Raw genomic sequence first — 26,521 nt, 5'->3', positions numbered from 1 at the left:
TCGGACTGTGTATATTGTAATACATGTTTAATGTTACCAGCTACCGCAAAGTGATTCTTTTCTGGCCATTCCCTACTCTGAAGTTCGAAATTGATTAGCTACCACGCACAGTTGTACTAGATTTTGTTCTTTCCAGTTTTAGTAAATCAACTCCATAGTTTCCATATGGAGAAGACAGAGGTTTGGGGAAGGGAACAGGTGAGTTACAGATTCAGGTCTGGTCACTGACTTGCACTATACATTATAAATGGAGAAATGTCGTCTGTGCTCCACTAACTGTGTCTGTCTACCCCTTATTAACACTATACATTACGCTTATATGCTAAAAGCAAGTAAGTACTTGACAAAACCTGGAGTCTGCCATTCCCTTTAAACCAGCCCAGCCTTCTGTAAACTTGAGTTCCTGGAAGGAGAGCAGATGAAGTAGCAGTAAATTCCCTGGGTGAAACATCAGATTTCCTGTAATGTCCAGACAAATTCCAGATTTTTGTTACCTTGAGCCGAAGTTCCCTCACAGGACTGACTCATTCCCGCTGGGAAAAATCACTTGCAACTGGGAAGTGTGAGCCTAGGCCCCGGGCTCAGACTTTGTCTCACAAGTACATGGGTGGTCTTCACAGGCAGCAGTCCTAGGCAGATGAAAAACCCAGCACACACTCTCCCTCAGGCAGGAGCCCAGGCAGGACAGACGCTTCACCAGATCGCAGCCTCTCCCTACCTGCACCATTGGTAATAAAACTATTAGTGGTTGGCTAAGGGGACACACATATTCATAACCCAGCAATTTTGGATTTTCTTGCACTAATACCAAAGCCCGCTCTTTCAGCTGATGTCACAGAGCTGTCGGTCCATGCTCTGAAAAGATCCCAGCCATATGGTTGGGTTCCACCCAGATGCCTGGACTGGCACCTCTCTCAGCCTCTCAGCGAGAGAGCCTACACCAACCGATCCCACCGCCTCCACAGCCCAGTGCTCAGTTCTTGGTCTTAGGGACAGATGCAGCATTGGATCGATGCTCCATCCACCTAGGTGAGAAATTTATTTTTTACTAAAACCCATACTTCTCTTTCAAACAAGCAGTTACCTTTGCAGTGTGGATGCAGCCCCACTGCAAGGGAGGAAGTTTACTTTTTCTGGAGTTAAGCTTTAATTTTCAAGTGATTCAAAATTCATACTGTACCAAAACCAGGTGGACTCTACCTAAGTACTTTACACTATTACTTTTAATTTTATTTTACTGTTGCTTATGTGTGGTTTGCAAAATTCTAGAAATATTTATAGTACTTTTTTTTTCATTAAGTGATATTAAAAAAAAAAATCATTAAGCTAAATCTCTGAATGCTCTAACTAGAAATTAAATAACTCTCTGACGAAGATACAGTAATGTAAAATCTGTCACATACCTGTCTGGGTGTGGCAGTGAGTCACAAAGTGCAGAATTGCAACAGTGGATGCTGTGAGTGGCGTGTGTTTTCTTTAATACACAGGATGGCAGCTACTCTGTGTATATGTATATGAAGGGTTAGCTGTGCTCAGTTGACCTGCCCCAGTGACGGTCATTCTTAGTCTACTGATTCTTAGATTGTCTAGCAAGCTGGAGAATCTCTGTACAGAGGGAGGTAGAGAATGCTTACTTCACACCAAAATCCTATGGAGAGCTTGTAGTGCCATCAGTTGTTAATAGCAACCCAAATGTGGAAACGCAAACACGTGTTTTACCACACATAAAAAAAAAAATACACAACAAACGTGGCAAAGAACATGGTAAAAAAACTCACAAAATGGAATGCAGCAAAATGCTCTATAAGCTACTTTGCAGCATTTGTCACTTGTAGGACAGCCCCATGAAATCAATGGGCTTTCTTATGTGTGTAGTTTGAACAAAAAAACACGCAGTTCAAATTGCTGGGTGTGAATGGGGCCTTAAAAGATTATAAACTGTGATGATCAGAACCTCCATATCTCTTGTTCCTTATTAAAAGTAAACTGTAATAAGTAGGGCTGTCATGTCATATCTCCTGTTCCTTGTTCGATGTTAGCTGTAATGAGTAGGACCCTCATTGCTCCTGTTCCCTGTTAGATGTAAGCAGTAATGAGTAGGACCCTCATTGCTCCTGTTCCCTATTAGATGTATGCAGTAATGAGTAGGACCCTGTAAAATATCGTATTGTCTCGATATTTTATTAACTTGTATTGATGAGAAATGTTCAAATAGAAAGTCCTTCCACTTCTTGCATAAACTCAAAAAGATGATTTAATTATAATGTTGCATAAAATTAGAAATAAAATATTGGAATACAGAATGTTTAAATAAAGTCCAAAAAGTATAGTTAAGTTCTTAATAATAAAATTGTATGTAATTGTGTGTGTATAATATGAATGTGTGTGGGTATGAGCAAGCAGCTCCCTTCGCCTTGCTGCCCAAAGAATGTGTGCTTTAAACCTTTGTCCTGCTCTAAAAAGAGCAATCCAGCCCCCACCATCTCCTAAAAATTGGCTGGTATACTTGTAGTCCCACAAAGATAATTGGAAACAGATGTGTATATATAACAAACCTCCAGTCTACTTCTCTCAAAGTCTGAGTGTAACTTTATCTCTTACATAGATGGGGGAGGATGGCAAGACCAATTGCTACCATATGTGTGGCTTGAATGTAAAGAAAACCCAAGATATATGTTCAAATGTATATTCACAGACTATGAAGTCTAATTACTTACTTTTCCCAATCTAGAACAAATATAAATATAATAACTCAATTATTCTATTAAGATCCAACTCATTCATACTTATGTTAGTACTGTTAATAAGAAGATATTAGATATTAGGTTAAGGAAAGCTTCTAACATTTCCCTCTCAAAATGATCGATTTTATCGAATCTTAATCATTTTCCTTATCTTAATCCATTTATACACATTCTCGTCACTTTCGTATCCATTCATGCGTTTTTGGATCTTAAGGTAATTGATCTGAACATATCTTTAATTTGATTCTATAATGGGAAAACAAATTCTTTGATAAACCTTTTGTTATGTATCACATAAAAATATTTTTACCCTTATTATTTTCCTTTTACCAAATAATTCATCTCCTTAATAAATGTATAACTGTAACATTATAGTACAATACTTTAAAATATGTCACTTAAAAAATAGATGTTTCATATTTTCCCTCCAAAATGTGTGTAGCACACAGTTCTATAATCCATACATTTTTCAAATTACCTTATCAACATTTAAACATAACATATGTTCTCTAACTTCAATCCATACATGTATATCAAATGATTTTTTTTTAAAAAACATACATATAACAATGTAAAGCTTGCCTAAGTTTTTCTATATGTACCTTAGAAAAACTTATCTCTAGCTTAATTAACAACAGATGTTCTAACTAAGTAGAGTGACTCTGTTGTAACAAAAGTTTAACCCTTTCACTTCTGAAAATACATAGTGTGTGATTGCAAATGTTCATGTGAAAACTGATCTCATCTTGATATGTTAAACATATTATGTCAAAATAAAATGTACACACAAAAAAAACCCAATATATCTGATGAATGAATTATTTCATCAGTAGTCAAAAGTCAATTGTTTTATAAGTTCTTCCTCTATGAGATGCCTTGAGATGTCTTGTCTTCTTCTAGCGCTCTGTAAAGTTAAAATAACTTTATTGAACATAAAAAGAACAACAAAAACTATGATGAATGAAATTCTTGTTGCAAAGCTTCTTCCAGAATAAATTTCCTTCTTGGAAAATGTATTATCATCTGAAAGGTTTAGAAATATTTGAGTTTTCTTCCTTTAACAGTTACTCTTAGGTCATTTCCTGTAACAGAAATGCAGTATCATTATTTTGGCATTGATAATTTTACATTGATTAATCCTCTTACATTTATCTGTTAACATTACATATCACAATCACAAACATTTCTAGTCATGACATGGAAGACATATTTTGATTATAACACTTCTTATTGACTTGTAGTGTTCTATTTTAGAATGCAGGCACTTCCGCCTAACAGTACTAGGGTCGCTGATTCAAATCCCAACCATGGCATCACCTGCCTGGAGTTTGTATGTTCTCCCTATGCTTGCGTGGGTTTCCTCCAGGTACTCCGGTTTCCTCCCACACTCCAAAGTCATGTTGGTAGGAGAATTGCTCCTATCTAAATTGGCCCTAGTATGTGTATATATGACTGTGAGTTAGGGACCTTAGATTGTACACCTCTTGAGGGTTAGGGACTTATGTGAATGTACTATATATGTAAAAAGCACTACATAAATTGACAACGCTATATAAGTACCTGAAAATAAACAAAAATAAATATAACAGGACGCTACATCTCCATTATTGGTCATGATTCAAAACCTTGGTTTCAAAACCAAAGAAAGGTTTTGTATCAACCCAGAGATGACAAAGGATTATGCCTTTGATCTTATCTCTATAAAATTGGAAATATGCGTAGCTGTTTTTTGTGTTGGCTTACTTCTTGTAGTGTAAGACTGATCTGCAGTAATACATACTGGTTTCAAACTTTTCTCAGTTCCTATGTTGAAAACATGAGGTACAAACTTCTCACCTACAGCTGTACAAACATGTGTTGGTATGTTTTCCTGAAAATGTCTTTTTGTTACATCTATCTGAATGTGTTTGGAAAACAGTGTTTTGTACCATATAGGATAATTTTCACGATAATTTTCTGTTGAACCATCTTCCTCTAGTAGTTTCAGTGATGAATCAGGTGTCTGTAATATAATCTTACTTGATTTCACAATGTTTTCGGTTACCTTGACTGCAAAGAAAACACTTAACAATTTTTTCATATGTGCATCAAAGTTTTTCTCCATATTTGTCAAACTTCTTGAGAAGAAACCTATTATTTTCTGATTACCTTCTTTTAATTGTGACAAAGTTGCTGATATTGCATTATTGGAAACATTGGTTTCTAAAACAAAAGGAATTTTACTACAAAACTCAACAGTATTTAATGTAGTAGCATTCTGCAAATCCCATTTCAATAGTTCAAAAGCTTCTTTCTCAGTTTGATCCCATTGATCGAACACACCATATTTTTGTTTCAAACGATCAAATAATGATCTAGACTTCTCTGCAAAATTGGGTATAAAATCTTTACAATGATTTACTTCGCTCAAAAACTGATGCAAAGCCTTGCGATTTGTTGGAATTGGATAAGCAGAAATAGTTCTAACTTTTTCTTGCAACAACTGTCTCTGTCCATGACTAATTTGCATATGAAGGAATTCCATCTGTCTTTTCATCAACTGAACTTTCTCTGTATTCAATTTCAATCCTGCTGTTTGTAACAACGTAAATATTTCAGACAAAAGAGTGATATGTTCAGTTATATTTTGTGTAGACAAGAGAAGCTTGTCTACATGCTGGACAATACATTCTGGCCTAGAGAATTTAGATAATATTTTTCCCAAATACTCATGAACAATTCCATCACTTATATCCATGCCTGGGGCTAATCTTGTGAATGTATATGTTTCTTTGTTGAAGCTAAAAGCAAGTTTATATTGACAACTCTTAGCTAAGGGTACTGACAAATGGCTATTGGCGATTTCAAGTACTGAGAATATTTTGGCCTTGGCATCCAGATGTGACATTATGTTACAATCAGGAACAATAGATTTGTTATTTGTGATGCATTTGTTCAATGTCCTGAAATCAACTGATAAAGAATATGAATTATCAGCTTTGATAGGCCAAATACAATTATTCACCACTGATTGTACTTTCTTTAAAATTCCTTGCTGTAAAAACTCATCTACAATGGAAGAGATTGGATTAATTGATTCTAATGGCAATTTGTATTGAGGTTGAGGCTTAGGGTCTCTACCTTCTATGTCAACTTCAAAATTTGTAAACAAACCTACATCATTTTTGCTTTGATTCCAAAGATCTTTATGTGATCTAACCAATTGTTCCAATTCAAGATTGGTTCCTGTATGTGGCCATTTATGATCTGAAGACATGTCAGCAGTTGCTGTACAAATACTTCCAACATTACAGTACATGGAAGAATCAATTAATGTTGATTTGGGCCTTCCACTTTCATCCAATAAATTTGGAGCAACATATTCCAACGGTAAAGAAGAAGAATCTCGATTTGATCCTGATTTAAATTTCGGCAATGGCAGTAAACCATTCCTATTAATGACAACAGCACTGTTTACCATATTGTTTAAGCTGTTGTTGACTCTCAGTGAACTGATCTTTTTAACTTCTGAGGCATAAGGCAACTCAGACAGACTATTGTTGGAACATGGAGGAGCAGATTGTTCAGAAATTATATTTTGGTCTTCTAATTCCAAAGCTTTTCTTTGTAAATCTAATTTATACTGAATACAATCTCTTTTCAAATGACCAAATCGTTTACAATAGAAACAAATAGTATTTCCTGTCTGCTCTGAGACTCTCGTCCTGCCTGTGACGTGTTCATCATCATAATTGGGTGTGGCTAAGCACATGGTCTCTCTCTGTTCTCCATTTTGAATAATTAAACTTTCCTTCTTCTGATTGTTTAATTTAAGTTGTCTCCTAACTGTATCAATAACTTTGGCTGCGTGATCTAAATCATTTTTTCCAGTAGCAATAATAAAAGATGCTGGATCAAGATACTTGAATTTTTTAACAAAAGCATTTACCATAGAAGGAGTCTCATTGTCTAAATTAAATATCAGTTTGTATACTTTAGAAAATCTATTTTTAAATTCAAAAGTATCATCATTAATCGTAGCTCTTAAGGAGTCTAAGATTTCCAAAGAAGGAGTTTCCTCTCCAGTAGTAAATATCAATAATTGACGTAGTCGGTCTGATGCATTGCTATGCATTTCCTCATCATCCTCAATATATGGCGTTTTGATTAATCTACGTGCCATAACGCTGGGGAGCCATAAACAGAAGAGAAAATTTCTTTGCTCCTGATTTAAACAAAAATTATTACAAAAATTTTCATAAACCTCCATGTTATAGAAAGCATCAGAATCCTTATCATAGGCTGGCATATCCTTCAAAATTTTCATGAGCTGATCAAGGATTTTAAGATTAAGTTTTGCAGCTTTATCCCTTAATTTTCTCTTAAACATTTCTTCCTGATCTATAGGGTCTCCTTCTATAGACTGGATCTCTGGTACAAAAGATTTTTGTTTCTCTGCCTTAGTATTCACACAAATTCTTTTTACATCATTCTGCAGGTCAGATAACTGAATGTCTTTTGTTTGAATTGCACTTTGCAGATCATCAATTTGCTCAGTCAAAGTCTGGCAATTAGCACATACACTGCTCTGATCTTGCTTCATTACACAAGCAGCAGTCTTAGAAACATCAAAAATCATGGCGTTAAAAACATTAACTAACTTCATTACATTTCTAACTTGTTTGCTCAGTTTCTTAAAGGAAAACTTAGATTTTTCTATCTTAATATTAGCCTGTAAGCATTCATTATACATGTACCGCCAAAGTTCATCATCTTTAACAAATGTAGACAGATTCTTGAATTCTAACTTACTCTCTCTAGATAATTCATCAATAAAATCCATTACTTACCAATTAAGAAGGTCTTTCTTTACATAACGCGTCTTTTCTCTCTTGGCGGGAAATGACATCACCAAGGAACAGCGTTTCTTGCAATTGCGCAAAATTCTCACCAATTCTGCATTTAGGTTCTCGATTATGCCGACGATTCATCTGTTGCAGACTTTTACTTCTCCTGAAAGCTTGATTTCATATTTTGCTGAGTTTGCAAACATCTTCCCTCTCATCAAGGTGAATGAGAAAAAAGTCAAAAATAAGCGATTGTCGGAAACTAATCAAACTGGAGGCTCGCCACTGTAAAATATCGTATTGTCTCAATATTTTATTAACTTGTATTGATGAGAAATGTTCAAATAGAAAGTCCTTCCACTTCTTGCATAAACTCAAAAAGATGATTTAATTATAATGTTGCATAAAATTAGAAATAAAATATTGGAATACAGAATGTTTAAATAAAGTCCAAAAAGTATAGTTAAGTTCTTAATAATAAAATTGTATGTAATTGTGTGTGTATAATATGAATGTGTGTGGGTATGAGCAAGCAGCTCCCTTCGCCTTGCTGCCCAAAGAATGTGTGCTTTAAACCTTTGTCCTGCTCTAAAAAGAGCAATCCAGCCCCCACCATCTCCTAAAAATGGGCTGGTATACTTGTAGTCCCACAAAGATAATTGAAAACAGATGTGTATATATAACAAACCTCCAGTCTACTTCTCTCAAAGTCTGAGTGTAACTTTATCTCTTACATAGATGGGGGAGGATGGCTAGACCAATTGCTACCATATGTGTGGCTTGAATGTAAAGAAAACCCAAGATATATGTTCAAATGTATATTCACAGACTATGAAGTCTAATTACTTACTTTTCCCAATCTAGAACAAATATAAATATAATAACTCAATTATTCTATTAAGATCCAACTCATTCATACTTATGTTAGTACTGTTAATAAGAAGATATTAGATATTAGGTTAAGGAAAGCTTCTAACAGACCCTCATTGCTCCTGTTCCCTATTAGATGTATGCAGTAATGAGTAGGACCCTCATTGCTCCTGTTCCCTATTAGATGTAAGCAGTAATGAGTAGGACCCTCATTGATACTGTTCCCTGTTAGATGTAAGCAGTAATGAGTGGGAACCTCATTGCTCCTGTTCCCTGTTAGATATAAGCAGTAATGAGTAGGACCCTCATTGATACTGTTCCCTGTTAGATGTAAGCAGTAATGAGTGGGACCCTCATTGCTCCTGTTCCCTTTTAGATGTATGCAGTAATGAGTAGGACCCTCATTGCTCCTGTTCCCTGTTAGATATAAGCAGTAATGAGTAGGACCCTCATTGCTCCTGTTCCCTATTAGATGTATGCAGTAATGAGTAGGACCCTCATTGATACCGTTCCCTGTTAGATGTATGCAGTAATGAGTAGGACCCTCATTGCTCCTGTTTCTTATTAGATGTAAGCCATAATGATCGGGAATTTCAGACCTCCCTATGCAACACACAAAAATCTGCTGCCTACCCAGCCTCCCGCCTGTCTCACTCACCTGCCCACTAGCTCACTCCTAAAATATATATCTTATGTTTACACAACTATATCTGCATTAAGCCTTTCACATCTATGGCAGCAGCTCCCAGGGTGTGGGAAAATGTTGGTAATTTTACTCTAGGTGTATGAAATGTCTACAAACGTCCATGTGCATGAAACCTTAGAGGTAAGCTGTAATTGTCAGGAACCTCATACCTTCTGTTCCCTGTTAAATTTAGGCTGTAATGTAATGAGCAGGACTCTTATACCTTCCCTGAGCACTCCATTCTGGAAAGAAGGGGAGAAGCTCACATGTTCCCTTATACTTGGAAGTACTAGAAATTTCCAAAGAACTCTGGAAAACAAACCAAGCAGTGGGGGGAGCATAGGAAAGGTGCACGTGGGCAGGCATACCGCTCCTTGCATGTGGGGGTACATTTTGCCTTAGTGTCCGCTCATCAATGCCCGGGACCAGGCGGGGCCGCGTTCATGAGAAAGTCAACATTATGGCAGTACCCCAGGTTAGATATGAGCCGTACACTGTGTGTAGCTGTGTGACATACAGGCCCTGATTTACTAAGACGTGAGTCTACTATCAGACTCTGACCATTCAGGCAGACTCAGTTAAATCAATTAAGACCTGTCAGTCTTCTGAGCGGTGTCTAGCAATCTCATTAACCAACGTCTACTTTGCTATTAGTAAATGTAGACTCAGGTCTGGCACATTTTTAGGTGCAATACCAGATATGTTCGCTAGATGGCGCACAAGTGTGAGCTTTATTAGCATTGGCGTTTTTGTCTTAGCAAAAGAGAATATTTAGAATAACAAATAGTACACCTATATTAGAATTTTTTTTTTTTTTTTTATTGCAGACCTTTATTTTTACATTCAGCTGTCAAAATAAATATTATCTAGACCTTCGAAATAAGTAAAATCATTACAGAAATAATTATAAAGGATAAGAAACAAAAATAGAATCACTAGAACTAAGGAAATCAAATTAGAATACATAAAGATATGCTTAGTGCTGTTTATTAAACACACTAGACGCGACCGAGTGCCGGCTGTCAGAGGAATCCACACTGAAATTTACTATTGGGCAGTGGCTAAAAAGCAAGCGCCTGCAGAGGACGTCTAAAATGTGTTCTGCACATGCTCAGTTATATCGGCCAAAGACACTGCACGGGCGTCTAGATTTTTACTGTGTCGATTTCCTTTAAAAAAAACTATTTTTAACACATTCTTAATTTTTTTTGAAATGGCAGATATTGTTTAAAGTGAAGTCCTGATATTTGGCAAAGCAAATTTCTAAGTGAACATGTCTCTGCAGTGATTTTTCATGGTGTTAGACGTGCTTCTTAGCAAGTCTGGTTTGTGAGTCTGATTCCGGGCGTGTATCTTGTTAGTAAATTCGATTGGGCGTCTACTTATGGGCGCTGCTCAATAGTAAATCTCGTTGCGGGGTAAAAGTAGACAGTCGCTCATAAAAATTGGACGTTCGCCCACGAATATGCGCCCACGCCCAATAGTAAATCAGGGCCACAGAGTCCTCTGTGAAGCACTCCATTCCATGTCACTACAGGCTTTCTTTGTTGTATATTGCATTTAGGAAAGACACTGCTCATCTGTGCACATAGCGCAGCCCTTATGCGTGCACTTACTTAACTCCTTCTGCTCTATGGTACCATGCGGCTAAGCTGTGAGATATCCATACCACTGGATCAGCCCCAGATACTTTTGGGGGGACAGACTGCTATGGAGAGAGACAAAACACTGACCCCCTTGCTAGCGGAAGACCCATTACCTTGTCAGGTAACATGCTTATTGACAGGCTGCTGTACCCTCTCCACCAATTCTCGGTTACTCATGGCAACTCTTCTCTTCCTCCTCACCTTCTGCCAAGTTAATTCTTTGTAGTGGCCTAGCTTCTGTACCCTGTATGTGCTTTACAGGCCCTGTTCTTCCCATACCCCAGAAACCATCATGCACCCCTTTAAAGTAACTTCAGACCAGGCTTAGGAACAGTTTAACAAACTTTATTGGAACCTCCTTGGCAGTACAAACACAAGTGCAACACAGTCCAAACCCTAACTCATGTTCTGGCTGCCCAGCTGATACCAAAAAAGTTGCAAGTCCATACATGGCACCATCCAGTTCTGATGATCTCCCTCTAGGACTTCGGATCCTAGTCGGCTTACGTGGTGCAACAGTCCTACTTCAGCAATCTCATGTGTTGGCTCCCCTCCTTGGACCCGGCCTTCCCCCTATTTATTATACATGAACCGGGAAGAAAGGCAGTACCCAAAAAGCCTAACCCTAAAAGCTTAACCCCTTCCCAACTTTTGCAGACTATCTACCTTGTTAACGCACAACATCCCCTTTGTAGACTCCTGCCTACATGCGTATTAGCAAAGCATTTAGCTTTCTGTTCATAACATCCCAGAATTCTTGCTGAACTTTAAAAAAAACCAAAACAGTAAAAGCATTTAAGCAGGGAAAGGTTTGTACTGTAGGGTGCGTCCCTGCCTGGGCCAGTCACAAGGTCAGTAAGTTAGGGGTCATCTCTCCATTGTGGACACAGATAGCAGTTCTATCTCTTCTACACTCCATCTAAAACTAAAATAAAAACTTGACCTAGAATTCTACTTTAAAAGGTAACAGTCTAACAGAAAGTAGTTTGATTTCCTGACAGTCTTTTTTTCCTGGCTTGGGTCCAACAATTACCCAATCAGTTTCAGAGAACATTTCTATTTTCTCTAGTTCCCCTTTACCCTCGCTGGGTATTTGAAGTGTATACAGGTCAGGATATGAGTGACCCTTTAGTAAATCATTTCTTATTTTGGGAAAGAGCTGAACTCTTTATTAACATCTATGTAATTTTTTATACAGAAATTGAGATATTTGACATCTACGTATATTTTACACATTGTGATTCAGCATTGGGTTGAGCAGCCCACAGGCGCTTTCACCATCCCCCTATCACACATGCTAAGACGTGGCAAAGGGCAGAATTGTCAGATTGCTGCTCTGTGCATACAGGTGGGATTTTAAGTCTGTACATAACACAAAACTCCATAATATCCCAGAAACAAGTCACAGCTCATTGTGTTCCTGTTGGAATACAGTGCTCATGTATTCTTTTTGCAACAACTACAGATATATTCTTCAACCAGTAGATGGCAGTGTTTATAAGGTTTTAGTTGCACCTATGATAAAACCTCATGTCTTTTCTCTATAGTATACTAAAGTTCCTGTTTCCTATTTGCAGGAGAGCAGCAGATAAACAAACATTTAGAGAGTGCTCTGTCTGTTCTGTAGGCCTATATATACAGAATCTCTAACAGATTATGGGCCCAGACACCCAGTCATTGTGAGTCAGTGTAGCTTGCTACAGCAAAAGAGGTACAAGATACAGCAACAGAAAGAAGATTGCAACAATATAAAAAGAAAATGGAGAGTAGCACAGCTGCAACAATTGTTTCATTTTCAAATCTGACAAACCAGAATTACCAATCTTGGAAATTCAAGATGAAAATACTGCCAATAAGAGAAGGTATGTGGAAATGTATACATAAAGTCAGGTCAGAAAACCCTTCAGATGACTGGATAGAGGAAGATCAGAAACCTCATTCCACAATCTCTCTGAGCATAGAAGATGATCAAATCATACATATATGTAAGTGTGAAATTGCTAAAGAAATGTGGGAAGGATTACAAAAGGTGCATGAAAGAGCTATTCTCTGCAATAAACTGTATTTGATTAAACAAGCTATACCAAACCAAGCTGATGAAAGGCCAAGATATGTAGGATTACATAAGGCACGCCTTGTAAATGGTTGAATGCCTGAGAGGTATGATAAAAGATTTGTATGCCACAGCACTATTCCTTTTGGTTTACCAGAAAGTTATGAAATGCTTGTCACAGCAATTGATGCATGTCCAGATGATGAACTGACATTGGAATATGTTACGGGAATACTTAAGCCTGAATATATGCGTAAACAGAAAGCATTAGCAGTGATAATGCCTCTATTGCAGAGTCTTCTTTAAAGATGAAAAATAGGAATAAAACCAGTAACATGCAACAAGAATGTTTTTGAATGTTTTGTGTGCAAGGAACAAGGTTGTTTAAAAGCAGATTGCAGAATCTGGAAAGCTAGAATGCAAAAACAAACTAAAGTACAAAAGGACACATGTGTGAAGGAAGAAACTGATTTTTCTTCAGATAATATGTTTTTCAATCTACAAATTGCACTTCATCTTTGCAGGCATGGTGTGTGGATTCAGGAGCTACAAGTCACATGACAAATGACAGAAGTTTCTATATTCACCTTGACCAGGGTAAAACAGAAAAAACCACCACAGCTAATGGGCTAATAATGGAATCAGAAGGAACGGGATATGATTTTCTTTACTGTCCCATTTGCCAGCATGTCACCAGAAAGATACCTGTGAAAAGTGTCCTGTATGTCCCTGCTCTTGAAACTAATCGTTTGTCAGTGTAGAAGCTCACAAAACAAGGCATTGTAGTGATCTTCCAAGGTAATAGTTGTGCCATCACACAAGGGGATATCTTACTTGCAAAGGCTAAAATTACAGATGAACTGTATCAGTGGACCTGCAGTGAAGTGGTTAATACTGCCAAGGAGGAAAAACATTCAAACTGTGGGTATAGGATGATAACCTTTTTTTTTTTTTTTTTTTTTTTTTTTTTTAATGATTAAACTGGATGGACTTTTATCTTTTTTTCAGCCAGACTAACTATGTAACTATGTAACATTCACACATGGCACAGACGACTTGGGCACATAAGACCTGACATAATAAAGAAATTATCTAAGAATGACTATGCAAGTGGAATAAAAATTAGTCCATGTGAACTAAAAATAAAATGCACCAGCTGTATAAAAACAATAATGACAAGAAAAGCCTTTCCAAAGCAGAGTAACAGCAGAGAAGGAACCTCTGGACTTAATTCATTAAAATCTTTGTGATCCAATGGAAAAATTTACTCCAGGAAAAAAGTGGTATTTTCTCACTTTTATAGGTGATTACTCCAGGTCAGGGGCGGACTGACCATTCAAGCACTCGGGCACTGCCCGAGGGCCCGGGGTCAGTAGGGGGCCCCATCAAATTCTCCTGGTACCTTTTATAGGCTTTTTTCGGTGTGCTTTGAGTGTGGGCAAGGACACAGGGGCCCCATGATCCCCTATTGCCTGGGGGCCCCATAAGTTGTCAGTCCGCCCCTGATCCAGGTATACTACACTCTGTGTGTTTTTTGCGCAGATCTATTGAAGTCTATTACACGTAAAACGCAATCTGTGGGAAAAAAAGTCCCTAACCCCTTCCAAAAAATGAACCTGCTCAAAACGCACAGATGTGAACTACATCCATAGTGAATCAAGTAAAATGGACTGTAGTGCATTCCTGCTACCTGGAAAACACACTGAAATCCACATAGGTGTGAACCTAGGGTTCTGGTAAGTCTGTATTTTCTGTGATGAGAAGGCTCATCTTGTACACCTGGATGGAGAGTTAGGCTCCATTCACACTTAGGTGTCTCAAATCACAGGCGGAATCTTTGCGATTCTGCCTGCAACTTGAAAATGCACTGTGAAAATGTGAAAACGCGCATTTGTTCAAGTGCCATTAATTTCAACGGCACCTGAAAATGCGGGGCGTTTTTGCCATGATTGTGACACATTTTTCTGCGTGACAAACGTGCCGTGATTGTGCAAACAATATCATGGGATGCCCAACAAAGGTAGGCCCTTTTACTACATTGTTTTTGGTGAATCTAAAGAAAATTTTACAGTGAGATTGTAATGTGTGTGGAGAGCTTAATGCATTCATATACAGAAAACACAGACTGGCTGGTAATGGTGCAGCAGTGGGAAAGGGAAGATGAGTATCATTTGTATTAAAAACAAACTCTGTGCTGATTTATGCTGTGTCTGTGTGAATATACTGTCCCCTTCTCCATAAAATCCCTCACTCCCAAGTCAAACACATCCAATTTCAGCTCTTAGATATTAATTCTGTGACCCTTCAATTCCATAATTTACCAACAAATAATAGCAGCTGGTCTAATGTGGAACAGTAAGGCTCTATATTTATTGCAGCATTCCTGACATGTAAAGGTGCAGAAGATCACATTCATTTATTTGAAATTATTGTTCTTGCATTAATAAGTAAGAAAAATCTCCCTATAACTGACATCTACCCACTGAAGAAAGCAGCATTGTAAAAATAAAAACCACCAAATGAATAAAGTGTTAAAAGTGGCGCTAAGTAAATATAAGTACAAAACCATATAATAAAAACACATAAATGCCCATAAAATTCAATAATAATAACACAAATATGTGAAAAGTCTGTGATTACTGTCAAAAATAAGTACAAACTAAAAAAGTGATGGAAAGTCCATGAAAAAAGTATGATAACGTAATCTAAAAGTCCATGGAAATGAATCTTCTATTTCACCTTGTGCAGCAAACTGACAACAAAGTGCTCCATAGGATACCCCACATGGATGTAAAGTCACCAAAAATATTTGCCTTCCACTCTCGTGGTTGGCAACCAAGCTTCTTGGGACATATTTCCAATTTAAAGATGAATATGAATCACTGAAGATAAAGATTCCACTGCATACAAATTTTGGATTACTTTATCATACTTTTTTCATGGACTTTCCATCACTTTTTTAGTTTGTAATTATTTTTGACAGTAATCACAGACTTTTCACATATTTGTGTTATTATTATTGAATTTTATGGGCATTTATGTGTTTTTATTATATTTATATATATTATATATTATTATATACTTATATTTACTTAGCGCCACTTTTAACACTTTATTCATTTGGTGTTTTTTATTTCAAAAAGTTTTTTGGTTTATAATTAGTGGCAACTCCTACACATTTAAGTTGCAAATAGCACGATATAATAGATGTTTATCACATTATCACATTTATTTTTTAAAAAAAGTATTGTAAAAATGCCCATAGCAGTCCATATGGGGGTGGAAGGAGGCTTGATTAGGGAGATTGTTGAGGCAAATTATACATAGAAAGCTGTGTACATGTGAAGACAACACAAATCCAGTACTGTATCAGAGGTTGCTGTTCACATTGACCCTATGTTCTGTACTCTGTAAGTTTTACAAACAAAAAGAGTGGATGGAAGTCAGACATACTGGAGACATCAGAATGGTTGTTCCTAGTCACAGATCCCCTTTGCAGGCTTTGCAGTAAGGGGTAAGTTGTCTCAGTAGTGTAGATGTATTGCTTGCTTCCAATCATCCTGGCCAGAACTGAAATTAACCCTATATATCTTAAGCTGGGTATACAAGTATCAAAACTTGACAGGTCCAGCAGGAACTACCCGAATTTCAATATCTGTAGCCCTGTCTGTTCAACAGAAGCCATTGGTTAAACTGGCTTCTGTCAAACAATCTTACTGGAAAACCATTGTTCAATTAGCACATGCAGCCAATGGCTGTAGAGCTGATCTGTGTATTCTGATGAGGGGGAAATCACTGCTGTCAGAATACAATAGCGCAGCAGGGGAGATCCACATTGCTTGTGTAGATGCGTGGATCTGTGAGTATATTTTTTTTTCCTGTTCAATCCGCTGGTTGAACAAAAAAAAAAACAAGCTTTACGTGTATAACCTGCCAAATGCAGTCTTCCTCAGGTTTTAAAAGTCCCAGATTGCCTTCAGCTAAAAAGTGTCAGCTGTTTGTAGCTCTGCAAAGGAAAAACACCCACAGTTTAAAAAAGTTTGTATTGTGGTTATATAGCAATTGTATGCAGGAGTAATAATAATTATGTCACGATATATAATATTTTCATGGCCAATATTATAGCCATTACCCTTTTTTCTTTTTACAGACCACAACACCTGCTCTTTTAGCATGTGCTTGCTATAGAATTTACATTGAGGCCATGTGATCTGAGATGCTGAAAAAAGACAGGTGAGCTACAGATGACAGAGAGGTTCACTGGAAAATAGAGGTTAAAAGTGATTTCCCTGCACTGATTTTCACTATGAGCCATTAATACATGTAGGCCATTTCTGGAAGATTGTGCCCACTAACTGGGATGGCCAAAGTGGAAGTTTGAACAAGTTGTAATATGCCGGCGGAGGCGGGAGAGAAGTCAAGTCACAGTGGGGCTGCATCACATGCAGGTTTCCTTCTCCACATCAAGTGATGCACATTCGTCTTTAGTGGCATCTTCTGGGTGTGCCTCCTTCTTGGTGCTGCCATTTTCCTGCTGTGTCCCATTTTCTGGTGATTTTTTGGAAACTCTCTTCTTCACCATAAATATATACCAAATAAATAGGATGAATGACGGGGCTCTGATCCCAGTTGTGAGACCTACAAAGGTATTTCTGTGGAGGGGAATAAACAGGGTTAAATAGGATCATAAAAACACAAAACATAAACATGGGAAATATTATTATCACACAGTATTTATATAGCGCCAACAGTTTGCTCACATTATATTGGGAGACAATACACGAGACAGTACAGTAACAATACAATGTGATAGTAGTATATAAAAAGGTGCAGCGCTAACACAAAATTGGATAAAAGTAAATGTACATGTACAAACTCATGCAGTATAAAGTGTCATTGTGCATACAGATATACGCCACTATACTGTGGCTAATAGGACGTGAGGAAGGATTGTTACATCCAAAGGTAAGTTCAGCGTTAGGATGTGAACAAAGTCTCAAACAATCTATAGCTCTCCAGACGACACCGACTGTGTGCACGGTGAAACAATGGGGGTACAAATTGCGCACTCACCAGATGCGCAACCTTTGTGCGCTTTTCTATAACATAAGGACCTCCAATCATTCAACTAGGGTCTGGTCAGATCTGGTCAGGTCTCCTTCTTTCTCCAACACCTTGCGATCAGCCTTCTCCTTAAATGATCACCACTCTCCGAATAAACCTGGCTCCCGCAGGAGCTCAGAAAAAAGCAAAGGAGGCCAATAGTGCAGTATGTCTATGGGTACATTTATTCCCACATACAGACAAAGGATACAATGTATGGAGTAAGTAGAATAAAGATACTGACCTAGTATATAGTTGCCGCCGGGACACCTCGTGGTGCCGGCGGTGGTAGCGTCAAACAGCTGAAGCCTGAACTGACGCGTTTCGAGCGACAGCTCTTAGTCAAAGGGTTTTTGGCTATCAGCTGCTGACGCCGCTCTGTCCTTTAAATAAGGGGAATAATGCACGCATCGGTAACATGCGCCATTTTCCCAAAGATAGATGTCTTTTTTTTTTTAATTTTAGATAATGATATTTTTAAAAGCTGTCACCAGAGCAAGTGAAGTGTCACTATGATAGTATTGTACTGCTGTGGTGGTCATCATGTACAATGGCTGGCTGCTCTGATATCACTATATGCCAGTGCCACCAGCCATTGTGTCTGATCACAACGCCGGCATGTGCATACCCCCAGCTGCTGCCTCTGTAGTTAAAGGGGGTAGCGGTTGAGGTGCGGTAAAACCATGGCTCAACTGACAAGTTTTATCGACCCCTCCCCCGACCTCATGTGTGGACGAGCCCTAACAGTGCAGCCAGTCACTGTTCTCTGATCACCACCACATCAGCCACAGTGTCACCAGATCAGTATAGCCAGAATCGGTGTTTCTGATTGCCACCATACCATACCAGACCAGTGCAGCAAGCAGCAGCTTTCCTCTTTCCTGATCACAACCACACCTAGTGTCACCAGACCAGTATATGCCAACAACAATATTCCATATCACCAACACAACAGTTGCAGTGTCACCACACCAGTGTAAGTCACCAACAGTGTCCCTGATTGTCGCCACACCAGTCACAGTGTCACCAGATCTGTGTAAGTCTGCAGCAGTGTTCCTGATTTTTGCCACACTAGTCCCCAGTGGCATCAGACCAGTGCAGCCAGCAACAGTTTTCCTAATTATTACCACACCAGTGCAATGTTGCCTCTGCCTGCCAGAGCCTACATACCTGGCCAGGTGCCTACAGTCCCTGGCCTGATTATTGACCATATTTCTTCCTGCTTCCTAGACCAGTCCTTTGCCTGTTTGCTGACCATATCTCTCCCTGCTGCCTGCATTGACCCATCTGCACGTCTGACTGACTATGTTTCCAAGAGACACCAGTCCCAGCAATTCTCTGCAGACAACTATACTCCTGGAACCACAAGAGCTCTTTTGTTCTTCCTTTCTTCAGCCTCCTGTACTTCTTAGCCAGTGAATATGGCATTCCTGGGGGCATCCATGTACCGGTAGGCTAGGCTTGCTTGGCTGTTAAGAACTGAGGCTGCTATAGGAGATGCTACACTAAGTTATATTCCCTGACTACAGAGATGGCATTACAGTACATTGGTTTTGACACAATGGGTTGATTTTTGTGATACATAAGATAAGATGTCTGGTACATAATCAGTCCAGACACAGAAAAAGTCTCACACATGTGGTATCTCCATATTTTGGAGGAGTAGTAGAATGTGTTTTGGGTTGTAGTTCTAACTATGCCCATGCTGTGTGTGAAAAAAATTCTTATTACATTGTCAACCTTCTATAAAAAAAAAATCATTTATCTTTCTGATTTTTCTAAAAACTTGTGGCAAGAAAATTGTCTTCAAAAGACTCACCATGTATCTTAAAAGTACTTTATGGTAATTTTGTAGGTTTTTCTACTGTCCTGGTTCTCCAGGACCTCCAAAAATGTGAGAGGTAGTAAGGAAATTAGATACACCTAGAAAGCCTAAATGTACTCCTCAGATTTTGGGCCTCTCTTATGTGGTTAGGCTGTGAAAAGGTCTCACACACAATCACCACACTTAGAAGGGGTATCAGAATGGGTTTTGGGGTGTAATTCTGACTATGTTTTTCTGTCTTTTTTGTGTTAGAAATATCTTATTAATTGACAACCTTTTGTAAAAAAAAATACATTTTCATCTGCATTTTTCAAAAACTTATGGCAAAAAAATTAAGTCTTTAAAAGACTCATTATGCCTCTTAGAAAATACTTTGGGGTGTTTGCTTTCCAAAATGGGGTCATTTTGTAATGTATGCCTCTGGAACGCCTGCAGCTGCTCCTTGGATTTTGGCCCCCTCTATGTGGTTAGGCTGTGAAAAAGTCTCACAAATGTGGTATTGCCACACTTGGGAGGAGCAGCAAAAAGTGTTTTGGGGGTGTATGCCTATACTGTGTTAAAATGAACAACTTACAGGCTGCATTTTTTGGAAGCAACAGGGAGGACCACACCCAGGAAGGAGCCTGACCATGGCTTGGAGCAGGAGCTCGATGTGAGGGCTCTCGGCTCCCAAGCACCTCCAGTGTCCTGCCGAGAAGGGGAGAGATGTGTGGGAAGCCCTGGAGAGACTAGCCGGGCAGAGGGGGGGCTTGCCTGGTGGGGTGCGTGGACCTAGGACCTCCGGGACTGGCAGCCATAACGGCGGGTCTTCCTGTGCTCTTGGCCCGGCACTGTGTGTTCCAAGGAACTCGGTGGACGCCGGGCAATCAGGTGATCTGCCACAAGGGAGCTCTGGGAGGCAGAGGAGCCGGCCAGTGTTTCTTGGAGCAAGGGAGATGCCGGCTCTCTTCCTCCTGCACACAGGACCGTGGCAGCTGGAGACACGTGGAAACGGGCTGGGTGAACCCCCCCTGCAATCCACTCATTGTGTGAGGGGAATGTCGACTGCAATGTTCCCCAGAAGAGAGTACCTGGAGCCGCCTCACCCCTCACTTGGAGTAAAAGAAGAGATGTCCTAAAGTGTGGGAAAGTCTCTCAGAGAAGTTCAATCACATAGAAACCAGAGATCTCACATGGGGGAGAAGTATTCCTGTTTCGAGTGCGGGAAATGTATTTCATGTAAGTCCTATTTTTATGTATACCAGTGATAATACAAGAGGGAGCAGCCATACCCTTGTTCAGAGTGCGGGAAATGTTTTTCACAGAAGTCCAGCCTGCATATATATCAGAGACCTCACATGAGGAAGATGCTATATCCCTGTTCTAAGTGCGGGAAATGTTTTCTCAAATAAGTCTAGACTTTATATATATCAGAGATCTTACATAGGTGAAAAGCCATATGCCTGTCCTGAGTGTGGGAAATACTTTTTAGTGAAGCCCAGTCTTCACACACCAGAGATCTTACACGGAGGAGAAGTTGTATACCTGTTCGGAGTGCGGGAAATGTTTTTCAGAGAAGCCCTTTTCTTCATATATGACAGAGATCTCATATGGGGGAAAAGCTGTATTGGGGACAAGAGGGTGAGTGAGAGCAGCAAAAGTACTGAGATTAATATATTGTTCGGGAACTGAACTGTATGTATTGAACTATATGTTTAAACTGAGGAGGGGTTCACCCAGGGGGTCTTAGAGGAAAATCAGGAGGGCAATGTAAAACAGATAAAGATAAAGATAAAATTTTTTGAGGAAAATGATTCTGCGGAAGTGTCCGTAGCAACAGTGTGGGAGGCTCATAAGGCCTATATTAGAGGAATCCTGATAGCGATTGGAGCAAAAAAGGAGAGGGAAAGAAGAGAAAAAATACACGCTTCTTAGTGAACTCTGTGAGTTAGAGCAGATACATAAAGAAAGTAACAAAAGAGATTATGCAGACGGTAATAAATAAAAGAGAAGAATTAAATAAATTTCTGGAGGAAGATAAGAGAAGAGTGTTCAATAAAATGATAAGTGAGAGATACAGATGGGGAGATAGGCCAGGAAAGTATTTAATGAGGGCTCAGAGAAAAAAAAAATCTAGAAACTATATAGAGAAAATAAGAGACTACAAAGGAGAATTAATGTATTCAACTAAAGATATAGCTAAAGTGTTTAAAGAATAATATAATAAGCTATATAATATTATCCCCCACAGCTCCATCAGTAAAGATGAAGTAGGAAAAATAGAAAAAAGACAGACATACTTAAAAAAGGCAGGATTACCAAAATTAAGTGATTACCAAAATCCCTAGAATCAGCAATAACGCAGGAGGAAATAACACTTAGCATTAAAGAGCACTATAGCTGGGAAAAGTCCAGGACCTGATGGATACACAGTGAGATATTATAAAAAATATAAAGAATTATTAGTACCTAAACTGAGGATATATATGAATGCATTGGGAGGAGAGGTGGAAATGAGGAGGGAATCCCTACAAGCCCATGTAGTTCTCATACATAAGGAAGGTAAAGATGATACTCACTGTTCAAGTCACAGACCGATTTCCTTATTAAACACAGATACCAAACTATATGCAAAAGTTCTGGCAAACAGGTTGAAAGACCTAATGTTGGAATGGATACACATAGACCAAGTAGGTTTTGTCCCAGGGAGAGAGGGTAGAGATAACGGACTGAGGTCTCTGTTTCTCATACAAAAAAGTAGGAAAGAGAAAATACCTGCGGTGGTACTCTCTATCGATGCTGAAAAGGCATTTGATAGAGTAGATTGGGGATATATGTTGGATACATTGGAAGTATTGGGGATGGGACCTAGAATGAGAGAGTAGATAAGGAAATTATATAGTCAACCCTCTGCAGCAATCATGGTTAATGGAGAATTGTCAGAGTATTTTGGGATGCAGAACAGAACTAGCCAGGGATGCCCTTTGTCTCCATTGCTATATGTTTTATCATTGGAATGTCTTTTGGCAACAATAAGGAATAATACAGATTTAAACGGAATTTGGATAGGAGATGCGGAGCATAAGGTGGCAGCTTATGCAGATGACATGCTGTTCTATGTGGGAAACCAAAGGATAACATTGCCAAATTTAATTAAATCACTGAAAGAATATGGGGAGATGTCAAATTTAAAAATTAACCCAACAAAAACAGAAATTTTAAACATAAATCTTCCAAATAGAGAGAAAAATAGGTTACAGGAGGAATTTCCCTTTATTTGGAGAGAAAAAGAATTGAAATATCTAGGAATAAAATTAATTGTATCGTCCAAGAACTTGTATAAATTGAATTATATCCCATTGTTAAATGAGATCACGGATGAACTAAGGAAATTAGGAGGGGGAACCCCGTCATGGATAGGTCGTATAAATTTGATAAAAATGGTGATTGTTCCAAAAATATTATATAAATTTCAAATGATACCAACTAAACTACCAGAAGTATACTTTAGATCAATTAAAAAAATGTTAATAAGATTTATTTAGAGGAATAAAAAACTAAGAATAAGCCAGGAAAGTTTATGTTGAAATAAAGAGAAAGGAGGATTAAGAGTCCCAGTTTTAAAAAGATATTATAACTCGGTAATAATGGCGAACATTTTTGACTGGACATATAATGCAGAGGGGAAAAGCTGGCTTAAAATAAAAAATATACTAAGTAATACTAAATTAAGTGGAATTGTATGGTTACCTCCACAATACAGAGGATTAGCAGACAGTACAATTTGTTCACATTTAATGTTTTAAGAGTTTGGGATGTTTTACACAAACAGATGGGATGGGAATTTAATTCATTATTAATGCCCTTAAAGTCCACAGAGTTTTTTCCCCCGGGTAAAGAAGGTATCACAGGGAAGTGGATTAAGAAGGAAGATTCACAATTAAGAGATATAATGGTGGGGGAGGAAATAGGATCACTTAAGGAATTGGAAAAAAAGGAGTTTTTACAAGAATGAATGAGTGGCGTTATTTTCAATTGAAACACTTTATAGGAAAACTTCCAAAGCCTTTAAGAATAAGAGAGGATTGGAATCCTTTTGAGCACTTATTAGGTACACAGGGAGATGGGAAACACGGAACCTCTAAAATATAAAAGTTTCTCACTGAAATAAATGCAGATATAAATCCTCCATATATAGAAAAATGGGAAAGAGAAATAGGAGTAACAATAGATGCGGAAAAACAGAGGAAAATGTATAGAATAATCCACAGAAATATAAATATGCAGGACTTAGAAATGAATTATAAGTGATTGGCAAGATGGTATATCACACCGAGTGTGGCACACAGATTGAGTAGAGATAATTCACCTTTATGTTGGCGTGGATGTGGAGGTAGAGGCACAATGTATCACATATGGTGGGAGTGTTCTAAAATATAAGAGTATCGGGGGAAACTAGTAAGCTTGATTCAGAAATTTAGAGAGGTTGATAGTCTAGTAGACCCAGAGATTTGCCTTTTTCATAGTGCTAAGCTTTCAGTTAAAAAATACAAAGAATCTGGTTTATTGTACTATTTGAATGCAGCAAAGGGACTGATACCCAAGTATTGGAGGAGACAGGAGGTGCCGAAAATAAAGGACTGGGTGGATAGGGTGGATCAAATATGTAAATTGGAGGAACTTTATCATTTGAATGAAGATAAGATGGAGAGTCACCATACAAGATGGAACAAATGGGAGGAATTCAAAAAGTCAAGGCTAGCCTTAACGGTTATGGGGGATTAACATAGAATAATATGGAAACATATTTTGTTCTTCCTTTATAGGGATTACGATCTCAAGAAATGAACAGGGAAATGCATAGCAGAAGGGGTCAGGGATTGGAGGGGGGGGATGGGTGGTATATAGGTAGGGGGAGGGGGGGACGAGGGAGGGATGAAACGATAAATGTTTTGATGATATGCTAAGGTTTTAATGAGTATGTTTGTATAACTTGTTTATTTGAAAAATCAATAAATATTTAAATTTAAAAAAAAATTAACAACTTTGCAGGAAAATATGTATTTAATTTCTTAATTTTACAAAAATTTGTGACAAAAATTACAACTCCAAAAAACTCACCCTGCTTCTAACTAAATATCTTGGACTGTCTACTTTCCAAAAAATAGATATTTGTACAATCATGGTGTTTTAAGGCCTCAAAAATATGAGGCAGTCAGTACATCAGGATTGATCATTTTTTAAATATATTTACCATAGTTTGTAGACTCTGTAACTTTCACACAGACTAAATAATATACACTAATTTAAGTTATTTTTACCAAAGAAATGTAGCAGAATATATTCTGGCCTAAAAACAGAAACAAGAAAAACTTTTTTTTATAATTTTTGGTCTTTTTTCATTTATATGTTATCATTAAATACCATAAAAAGATTTAAAATACATTTTTATCTGTCTCAAAAAAATGATACAGATTTCATTTGGGTACAGTGTTGTATGACTGTGTGGCATGATTGAGTAATTATCATTCAAAGTGTTACAGTGCTGAAATCTAAAAAAGGCCTGGGTAGGAAGGGGGTGAAAGTGTCCTGTTTTCAAGTGGTTAAGAATAGGAATTGATGACTTTATCTCAGAGACTAAAGCCAGGCATTGAGGGCCTTATCCCAGAGACTAAAGCTGGCCATAGAGCTATCGAAATTCGGCCGGTTGAGTTGGAACTGGGCAGAATTCAATACATGTGTGGCAGTGTCTGGACAAGGCCAACCAGTGCCCATGACGAGGATGGGAGGTGAAGGGGACATGACCAATATTGGAGAGTGGCAAAATGTTTATAATAATAAAATAATAGATTTTCGCTCATACCAACTAAAATATATAACTTTTCATATATTCCAAATAATAAAACACAGATATCAATAACGTGCATCAAATAAAGTCCAAACACCAGTGACAGATGGTCCATTTTCTTTTTGTGTCTTTACCAAAGTTTATTATTACAAAAAATTCCAGTGTCCAAATTATAAACTCACCAGAGCTATATGCTGATTATATTATAAACCAGCATAAGCGCTTTTTGCTCTGGGAGCAATACTCTGCAGGAGAATCATCAGCAAATTTCATATGGACTGGAAGCAATACTCTGCAGGAGGGTTTCCAGCAAAACATAGGATATCGCTTTATGGTCACCGCCTCTTCATATAATCATAGCAGTACTCGGGAATCAAGAGATGAAAGCTCATGGTGCAGTATCATTAAAACAATTTTATTAAAAATCTATATATCTCATTGCACTCACAAACAAGGTGTCCCAGCCGACACCAGCAAAAACAGCATATTCAGCATAAGAGACAAACCCAGCTTCCTCCGGCATACGCAGATGCCAACAGCATCAGGAACGTCATGACGTCACATCCACAGGCTCCACCCTACGCATTTCGTTAACAGACGGCTGGGCAATGTTGACTTTATCCTAAAGACTAAGCTTGGGCATTGATGGCCTTATCCCAGGAAATAAGGCCAGACAGTGATGGCCTTATCCCTGAGACTAAGGCCAAGCATTGAAGATTTTATCCTGAGGACTGGGGCTAAGAATTGATTACCTTATCCCTGAGACTAAGGCCTGGTATTGGTGGCCTTATCCCAGATTCATGGCTTTATCCCAAAGACTAAGGTGAAGTACTGATGGTCCTATCTTAGAGACTAAGACTGGGAATTAATGGCCCAATAAGGGGACTTGGTTAGGAGTAGAAAGTTCAGGAAATTCCTTGGGAAATGATATGAGCTAATCCA

General features: G+C 38.3%; 1 protein-coding gene and 1 long non-coding RNA gene across 2 annotated transcripts in view; both read right to left on the bottom strand.

The window, feature by feature from the left end:
- Positions 1 to 2,236: 2,236 nt before the first annotated feature.
- LOC149452687 (uncharacterized) lies at positions 2,237 to 8,537 on the bottom strand. The gene is made up of 2 exons (XR_016314857.1): positions 7,574 to 8,537; positions 2,237 to 3,826 (listed from the first exon to the last, which is right to left on the bottom strand). It is a non-coding gene; the product is annotated as an uncharacterized LOC149452687 (long non-coding RNA).
- Positions 8,538 to 16,030: 7,493 nt separating this feature from the next.
- Positions 16,031 to 26,521, bottom strand: part of LOC149452686 (solute carrier organic anion transporter family member 1C1-like) — a 46,279-nt gene continuing 35,788 nt past the window's right edge. Inside the window, exon 15 of the mRNA XM_089689118.1 lies at positions 16,031 to 17,476. Coding sequence (XP_089545244.1) covers positions 17,263 to 17,476 — 214 coding nt within the window. The 3' untranslated portion in view covers positions 16,031 to 17,262. The remainder of the gene's footprint in view (positions 17,477 to 26,521) is intronic.

This window comes from Staurois parvus, unplaced genomic scaffold, assembly GCF_062004578.1.
Source record: "Staurois parvus isolate SC_StPar_1 unplaced genomic scaffold, SC_StPar_1.0 ptg000469l, whole genome shotgun sequence".
Lineage (NCBI taxonomy): Eukaryota > Metazoa > Chordata > Amphibia > Anura > Ranidae > Staurois > Staurois parvus.
This window is presented reverse-complemented; position numbering and strand designations above follow the sequence as displayed.